This window comes from Acanthisitta chloris, unplaced genomic scaffold (assembly GCF_000695815.1).
Source record: "Acanthisitta chloris isolate BGI_N310 unplaced genomic scaffold, ASM69581v1 scaffold32345, whole genome shotgun sequence".
In the NCBI taxonomy this organism is placed as follows: domain Eukaryota; kingdom Metazoa; phylum Chordata; class Aves; order Passeriformes; family Acanthisittidae; genus Acanthisitta; species Acanthisitta chloris.
Window position 1 is genome coordinate 33,200 of NW_008672660.1, and position 9,081 is coordinate 42,280.

The 9,081-nt window shown below is 37.7% G+C and overlaps 1 protein-coding gene across 1 annotated transcript in view; it reads left to right on the forward strand.

The window, feature by feature from the left end:
• CCDC88A (coiled-coil domain containing 88A) overlaps positions 1–9,081 on the forward strand; it is a gene marked incomplete at its 3' end in the record, with an annotated part of 45,647 nt that overhangs the window by 32,500 nt on the left and 4,066 nt on the right. The window contains exons 11-16 of the mRNA XM_009074616.1: positions 662–808; positions 1,328–1,472; positions 2,113–2,297; positions 3,893–4,030; positions 7,037–8,107; positions 8,541–8,668. Coding sequence (XP_009072864.1) covers positions 662–808; positions 1,328–1,472; positions 2,113–2,297; positions 3,893–4,030; positions 7,037–8,107; positions 8,541–8,668 — 1,814 coding nt within the window. The remainder of the gene's footprint in view (positions 1–661; positions 809–1,327; positions 1,473–2,112; positions 2,298–3,892; positions 4,031–7,036; positions 8,108–8,540; positions 8,669–9,081) is intronic.

Genomic DNA, 9,081 nt, shown 5'->3' on the forward strand with positions numbered 1-9,081 from the left:
GTGTAGGGAGTGAAGGATGAATGTTACATTCACTGCTCTTTTTTCAGATTTTGCAGCTGACTGTGCTGAAGTTTGAAAAGTTTTGTCTTTAAATCATGAATAAAATTGCCAATGATATCTTTTTTACACATTATTTTCATCAGATGCCATTAAAAAATTTCTCTATGTACAGAAATTAAAGCTGTTCAGGACCTTTTAGCGTGGTTGGTTGTACTTTAAGAATTTACATTCACTGCTCTTTTTTCAGATTTTGCAGCTGACTGTGCTGAAGTTTGAAAAGTTTTGTCTTTAAATCATGAATAAAATTGCCAATGATATCTTTTTTACACATTATTTTCATCAGATGCCATTAAAAAATTTCTCTATGTACAGAAATTAAAGCTGTTCAGGACCTTTTAGCGTGGTTGGTTGTACTTTAAGAATGTGGCTGCATTTTCAGCTTCATGGCCTGACTTTGGGTCTAAGTGGCCTATAAACCTGATTATGACCTGTACATGTAATACATCTTTCCAAGTCACAGTTCAGATCACAGAGATATTTATGGTTTGATTATAATTATCAACACCTTATTTATTCTTAATAATTTGTGATATGTATCAAAGTTCATATGAGTAAGGAAATACTTCTGTTGTGGGTTTTTTTTGTTGCTCAATTCTTGCAGGAGTTAAAAGAAGACAATCAAGTGTTGCTAGAAACAAAGACAATGCTGGAAGATCAGTTAGAGGGGACACGAGCCCGTTCAGATAAATTGCACGAGTTGGAAAAGGAGAATCTACAATTAAAAGCTAAATTGCATGATATGGAGATGGTAAGTGTCAGTGGTGGGGGAGAGAAGGAAGGTACATCTTGATTTACTGGCACTTTTCAAATATGATTTCCTACAGTAACTTTGGCTTTGCTGAGATGAGGGATAAATTGCCTAGGTAGTTCTGTTCCTAAAGGCAGTGCAGCTTTAGAGTCACTGAAATAACATGATAAATGCAGAGACTGGGTAATGAGAATGATAGGATCAATATTTTTGATGTGAGGATAGTCTGTTGTCACTTAAATACCATATTTATCCTATATACTTTCTTTCCTGATATTTAGAGAGACATAAACTTTGGAAGAGTAAGGAGTCATTGCTGTAGGTTATGAGTTGAGGTTCTTCTCTTTGTATTCTTCTTTCATGCTTGTTACACTTCTGAGTTCTCCCTACTTTGTCTCTTCCTCCCCATCTCCATGTGATTAGCAAATCAGAAGATGCACTTTGTACTTCCCTGTGACACTAGATAATGAAACACTTTGCACATGTTGAGAATTTTTTTATTATGAAATAATTTTTAAGGAGCGTGATATGGACAGAAAGAAGATTGAGGAGCTCATGGAGGAAAATATGACTCTAGAAATGGCTCAGAAACAAAGTATGGATGAATCATTGCATCTTGGCTGGGAACTTGAACAGATAAATAGAACTACTGAACTTTCTGAAGGTAAACATAATTAATACTTGCAAGCTGATGAAATAGGGAAAAGGAAATCTGAGACAGCATAAGGAAATTAAAGGTCCTTATTTCTGAAGTACAGAGAGTCACTTGTCCTCTGGAGAGATGCTGATTCCCATGTATCCTTGGAGATACAGCCTACATGAAAAGTCTGTTCTTGTGATTCTGGTTCAGTTAAATAGTAGCGAAAACCCCATAAACACCTTGGAGTTAAATTATTTTGCAGTTCGGACTTCATACTCTGCAGCACAGGTCTTGAGTCCTTTTGCTTTACTGTTCTTAAATTGGAGATGTAATTGTTTGCAGAGGTAGCTGTGGCAAAAAAAATTGATTCTTCCAAAATGGATCTGGATCCCATGCAAAGCACCTGTGGAAATTTAGAGATACATTCTGAGTTGAGGGAGATAAATCTTGCTGTGATCAGGAGCTTCAGGATGAGTAGAACATTTTCTTTTATGCATCTGCAGTGTTTTCTGCTGGGTCAATAATTACCCCGCTCTAGTCACCAAAAGGGCATTGGAGGACCTTCAAAGGTTGCTAATTCTCCTCAGTCAGAAAATGCCAAGTCCCAAGGACTCCAGGTAGTAAGTCACTTTTATTTATTAGTAAAGGTGTTTTTCTCCCGCAGTGCCACAGAAATCACTGGGCCATGAAGTCAATGAGCTGACATCAAGCAGGTTACTGAAGCTGGAAATGGAAAACCAAAGTTTGCTGAAGACAGTGGAAGAACTACAAAGTGCAGTGGGTTCTGTAGAAGGCAGCAGTTCAAAGATTCTGAAAATGGAAAAAGAAAACCAAAGACTTAGCAAAACGGTAATTATCTGAGTATGTTTGAATTGTGTATTAGGTGCCAAATGCTGCTTGCCGTTTTCTTTATGAATTGTTGTTATTTTGGGTAAAGTATTACAAGGGTCTAAGTGGAGTTATAGTGTTTGTAAGGTTATGATAAAAAAGCAATCTACCTCAAAGAGGTTTTCCTCTTTTTTTAGTTGTGTTTGTTTATTGATATCAGAGTGTGACCAGTTTATTCAGAAAGGTCTTAGACCAATGGGGGGAAAATATTAACATGTTGGGAATGTAAGGAGTAATGGAAGTGTTTTATGATTCTTGAGGACATTAATTTTGCAGTTAGTAAGCAGGGCAAAGTGTGTGCATAGGTGAAGGCTGAGTGATCAGTCTAAGCAGAAAGGTTGGTCCTGTGTCCTCGTTCTTAACTGAGAAAGGGAGAAGGTGGATCAAAGAATTGATGAGCAGGTGAAGAGAGGAGTTTGTCAGGTTTAACTCTGCTGATCTACAGTATTTTACTCTTCAAATTATGTCTATCAAATAGAGTAATTTAGTCAGTGATATTTATAGAGAATAAAAATTTGGGGAAAAAAGACCAGGGACTAATTACAGTGGAGTGAAATGTCTAAAGTTTCTGAAATCACTTTTAACTTCATCAGCTATTTCAGGTGAAAGACTATTCTGAAAGTGGGTAAGAGACAATTTAAAGAAAAGTAAATTGAAAGAAATCCCTGCTGTATTCCATGCTTCCACAAGTTTTCTGGTTTCCTAGCAGGGTGTATTGCTTGCAGCAGCCTGTGTGCTGCGCTGAGCTGCTGTACAGTGCCTGAAGGGCAGCTGGGAGGTATGAGAGAAAGGAATAGGTATAACAGGCAAGGAAATGGGATTCAGGTCAACGGATTGATTCATGGAGGAGCAAATTCCATTCTATCTTTTTGTGATTTTTATTTCTCAGTATTATTTAGCAGCAGTTTAATATCTAATTCAGGTAATTTGTTTCCAGAAGTATTTGCCATGTGGGGGCAGGAACAGTGGACTTGACATGGAATATAAACCTTCTAGTAGCTGACTGCTTAAAAATACAATATGTATGTTGCTTCTAAGTAACTTATTAGAATGGGGCAGAAATGTCATACTTGAGTATTTTAATTTTTAAATAGCTTTCCTCTCTGGTGACACTGAGTTGGCACCATTTAACAAAATAAACCTGTATATTTAATTCTCAAGGAATCCTCATAATTATCTCTTGAAATAGTTAAGTTTAAGATGAAACAATATTCAACATTTGAAAGGGACTTAGAGGAGCAGTATAACTCTCACTAAAATGGAATTTTAAGAGGAAAAAAAAAGGGTCTTGAGCAAGTATCCAGAGCCTAAGAAAATCTGACCCTTTTTAGTGCAAAAGTACTTTATAGATACAGTCTTCTGAGCCAGGGAGAAAATTCTTGCAGAAGTAAATTTATTCCCAGAAGAAATTAATAGTTTGAGTTAAAGATTAGAAAACTCTATTTGATTCTTTCCTTTGAGCATCTTTGTTCATTTCTGTAGTGGTACCTTCAACCCAGCTATGAGTAATACTAGTGTCATTTTTAAATATAATTTATTTGTTTCTCTTTTCCCAGCTTGAAGAGCTAGAGAATGAGATTAGCCAAGAGAAACAAAGTCTTCAGAACAGTCAAAATCTGAGTAAAGATTTGATGAAAGAAAAAGCACAGCTTGAAAAAACACTTGAAGCACTTCGAGAAAACTCTGAGCGACAAGTGAGTAGCAGAATCAAAAGTCTTAATGCTGCTCTGTACTCCACTGTTCTCCTTTTGTACTGTTATGCAGACATAAAGGGATTGTAAATGTAACAGATTTGCCAAAATGAATGTTTCTGCAGCAAAATAGCTTGTCTGAGACCTGCAGCCAGAGAGAGACATGACTCATTTCTAACTGAGGCTTTACTGTTAGTTTTAGAACTTCTCAGTGTTTTGTAATGCTACTGTGGCTCCCATGGGCTGGACACTTGCTATAGTTGCTCAGAAGGTGTAGCTCAGCCAGAACAGAAAATTGGGAACTTTGGAGGGAAGCCAGCCACCTCCCAATGGAGGAGAACAGGTTCCAGGCAGCTGGGCAGTGTTTGAAGTAATGTCAGAGTATTAATGAGAATTGCAGCAGCCTGTCCCTCCGAGCAACCTGGCAGGGGCCAGAGGGGCAGAGCTGTCCCCTCCTGTATCCCTCACAGGCCTGTTCTCCTGTGGTAGGAACCATCAGATCCAGCTTTAAGAGTTCTGCCCTGTACTGGAATGTTTTCCAGCTGTGGCTAACTGAATTTACTTTTGGTTGCCAGAAACTGGTATCTGGGTCTTGGTAAGAGATCTGAGCTGTCAGTGATGTATCTGTATCTGATGAGCACTGGCACCTTCTAAGGGTGTCTGCAGGGCAGTTCAGAGGACATGAGGAAGGCAGCCACTTGGAAAAAGAGTTCTGGAAACTTCTGGAAATCCCGTCTTCAGTAATTGAGTTCTTCAGAATTAGATCTGTAGTTGTCTTTTATAAATTCCACTTATACTTCCTGATTACATTGCCATTTTTTAGTTTAAGTTAAAAATACAGTATTTTGAAGTGCAGAATATTGTATTTCAAAAATGCTGATGATTTTTAAAGGCTCAGTTTAATCAGTAAATGAAATTTCAAAAGAAAAAAAAAAGGGAAAAAAAAAGCTTGGCACTCAAGCTTTACTTTGATTTAAAGGTACATGTATTGTTTTAAATGTGTTGGAGTAGAACTGACATTTCAGTGGGACTATTTGTGCTTTAAAATAATATTCTTAAGAGTTGATGGGTAAGCAACATCTCTAATATTTCTTAAAAAGTTTTGTGCTGAAACTTACTGGAGTCAACTCTGCAAAGGTTATTTGGTTTCATCAAAAGTTTTAGATGCATTGATCATGATTTTTTAAAAATTTTGGACTATAGAAGCAGAATTCATGGAAAGTAATTATGCATGTTCAGTGACATAGTGTTCAACCCCAGGCAGCAACCAAGCCCCATGCAGCCATTTGCTCACACCCCCCAGCAGGATGGGGAGAGAATCAGAAGGGCAAAAGCCAGAAAACTCATGGGCTGAGATAAAGACAGTTTAATAGAGAAAGCAAAAGCCACACACACAAGCAAAGCAAACCGAGAAATTAATTCACTGCTTCCTATGGGCATAGGTGTTCAGCCATCTCCAGGAGAGCAGAGTCCATCATGCATAACAGTTACTTGGGAAGACAAACACCATCACCCCAAATGCCCCTCCTTTCCTCCTCCCTCCCCACATACTGAACATGTTGTCATATGGCATGGAACATCGCCTCACTCAGCCTGGGTCATGTGTCCTGGCTGTGTGCCCCTGCCCAATCTCCCATGCATCCCCTGTTTCCTGCCAGTGTTGCAGTATGGAAAGCAGAAAAAGCCTTGGCTCTGTGTAGGCTCTGCTCAACAATATCAGAAACATCTCCATACTATCAACCCTGTGTTGAGCACAAATCCAAAACGGCCCCATACTAGCTACTGTGGAGAAAGTTAGCTCCGCCCCAGCCCAAACCAGCACACATAACAGGTGCTCCAAAGTTGTGTTTTTAGGCACCTGTTAATTAGTTTTTCAGGAATCCTTTCTGAACAGTTTGTCGTTGATGGGAATGGAGCCACAGATCTGTAATTAATAGTTACATTCACACTTAACTAGGAGAGAACAGTCTATAATTTTCTCAGCCTGTTTTTCATTGCAACTGGCACTTTTGCTGTTCTCCAAAACAGTCTATTGTTGAAACATTCCTTACACTGTGTTATTAGTGTACACTTAAATATTGATCCAAACAATTTTCTGATTTTGCTATCTGTTGCCACATACCCAAATAATTTCAAATGATTTGGAGCAACTGTAAAAGTCCATAAATACTAAAAATTAAGATGTGTGTTCTGCCTTTGTCCTGGATGTAGATCTGGGAATATGTTTCCTAAGAAAATAGTTCTGATATGCTTTAGTCAAATCGCTGGCACAGGTTGCCCAGAGAAGCTGTGGCTGTCCCATCCCTGGGCATGTTCCAGGCCACGTTGGATGGGGCTTGGAGCAGCCTGGGCTAGTGGGAGGTGTCCCTGCCCATGACAGTGGATGGAACTGGATGATCTTTAGGTCCCTTCCAACCCAAACCATTCCATGATTCTATGAGTTTATGAGAAGCTGTTTTGGAAGAGCATGTCCTCCAAGGGTTTTTCCTAACTCAAAAATCAGTTTCACTTTTATGTGTTTCTTTTCAAATTGTTGTTGACTGTGATCAGGATGCCCAAAATGAAGTAAACACACTTTTCTGGCTCCCACACCTCCCTCCATCTCAAGTTTGGCATAGAACTTAACTGCAGTCTTATTCATCTCTTGAAATGACAGAGTTTAATTTTAATCTAAATCTGGGTAAACGCAAATGACAATTTATGCTAAGACATATATAAGGCTTAATTTGATTTGTGCTTTATTAGTTTTGGTTTTATGCTACCTATTAATACTCAAGAGGAAGAGATTTGAAGATTCAGTTTGACTTATCTGTTGTCAGACTTCCACTTCTGTCCATCCATAATGTTTGTAATTCGTCAAATACCAGTAAAGGAAGAGAATAATTTTTAAAACTTAAAAGGGAAATATGATGTAATTGTGTTAGCTTAGTAGCTTTCAGTTTATACATGGAAGTAATTCCCTGTTGGCTTGTTGTTCACCAGAGTTTACCATTTCTCTACCCAACTTAGATTAAGCTGCTGGAACAGGAAAATGAGCACTTGAATCAAACTGTGGCTTCCCTCAGACAGCGCTCACAAATCAGTGCTGAAGCAAGAATGAAAGAAATTGAAAAGGAAAATAAAATCCTCCATGAGTCTATTAAAGAGACCAGCAGTAAGTTAAACAAGATTGAATTTGAAAAAAAACAAATAAGGAAAGAACTGGAACACTACAAAGAGAAAGGGGAGAGAGCAGAAGAACTGGAGAATGAGCTGCATCGTCTGGAGAAGGAGAATGAATTGTTACAGAAAAAAATCACAAACTTAAAAATCACTTGTGAGAAAATTGAAGCCTTAGAACAGGAGAACTCAGACCTGGAGACAGAAAACAGAAAGCTGAAAAAGACTTTGGATAGCCTAAAAAACCTCACTTTTCAGTTAGAATCCTTAGAAAAGGAGAATTCCCAACTTGATGAAGAAAATTTAGAGTTAAGAAGAACAATTGAATCCTTGAAGTGTACAAGCATTAAAGTGGCACAGTTACAGTTAGAAAATAAGGAGCTGGAGAGTGAAAAGGAGCAACTTAAAAAAAGCCTTGAACTCATGAAAGCCTCTTTTAAGAAAACTGAACGCTTGGAAGTCAGTTACCAGGGCCTGGACACAGAAAACCAAAGGCTTCAAAAAGCCCTGGAAAACAGCAATAAGAAGATTCAGCAATTAGAAAGTGAATTACAAGATTTAGAGTCTGAAAATCAGACACTGCAAAAGAGCTTGGAGGAGTTAAAAATCTCTAGTAAGCGCCTAGAGCAGTTGGAAAAGGAGAATAAGTTGTTGGAACAAGAAACTTCCCAACTGGAAAAGGATAAGAAACAGCTAGAAAAGGAAAATAAAAGACTTCGACAACAAGCAGAAATTAAAGATAGTACTTTAGAAGAAAACAATGTGAAAATTAGTAATCTTGAAAGGGAGAATAAATCTCTCTTTAAAGAAATTGTGGTATACAAAGAGTCATGTCTACGCCTGAAAGAACTAGAGAAGGAAAATAAAGAACTGGTGAAAAGAGCTACCATTGATAAGAAAACCCTTGTCACTTTGAGAGAGGTAAATAGAAACGGGTCACCATTCCCATCATCTGTTTGTAATGTAGAGAAATTAGAGCTGTTTCTGAAAAAGTTTATCTTTTCTGGTTTTTATGCTTTAGTATGTATACTGTTAGAATATCTATAGGAAAAGCATTAGCTAATCAAAATATATAATCATAGTAATGAAAAGGAATATTATCACCATATTGCTGAAACATTTCCCCTCCACTGTCATGTACAAGACCAGATTTAAAGGGAAATGCTACAGAAATGAAGAGAGTACAGTGAAATCAAATTGGAGTTGCAATGTAATGTCTGATCTGGCTGAAGGAGAGGAGAGTTAACACTGAATTATTCAAGTCATGTAGAGATAAAAGCCTCTTGTCTCAGCACTTCTAGAGTGCATTGTTTTATTTCTATGAAAATACTGACTGTAGTTTTTCCTGTGTAAGGACTTGGTGAATGAAAAGTTGAAGACTCAACAAATGAACAATGATCTAGAAAAACTTGCTCATGAACTTGAAAAAATAGGCTTAAACAAGGAGCGTCTCTTGCACGATGAACAGAGCAGTGATGACAGGTGAGAATGTCAGAGCCTACCTGGAAGGGTGTAGACATTAGGGTCGTGTTTATTCATAAAGAACATGTTTTTGCAGTTTGGTTTTGTGCATGCTCTTAGATTTGTAAGGCATACTAATAGACCAAAATGGAACTTGCTATTCTTTGAAATTAATAAGATAGTGGATGTGCTTTTACATTCAGCTGACTGTGACAGTGAGTTGCTACTTTTTGTTGCTAAGAAACTCATTGAAGTATGTCAGTAGATTCAGTTAATTATAATTAAATGTTTCATGTTCTAGGCAGCAGCAGGAGCAGTAGCAGTAAGAGATAATTAGCTCAAAGTGTATTTTTTTCTCTTTTTGACTGCTTGTCTGACATAAATAGTTTTTACAGTATTATCACATAGTGGTTACCTTGAACTATCTCACTCTT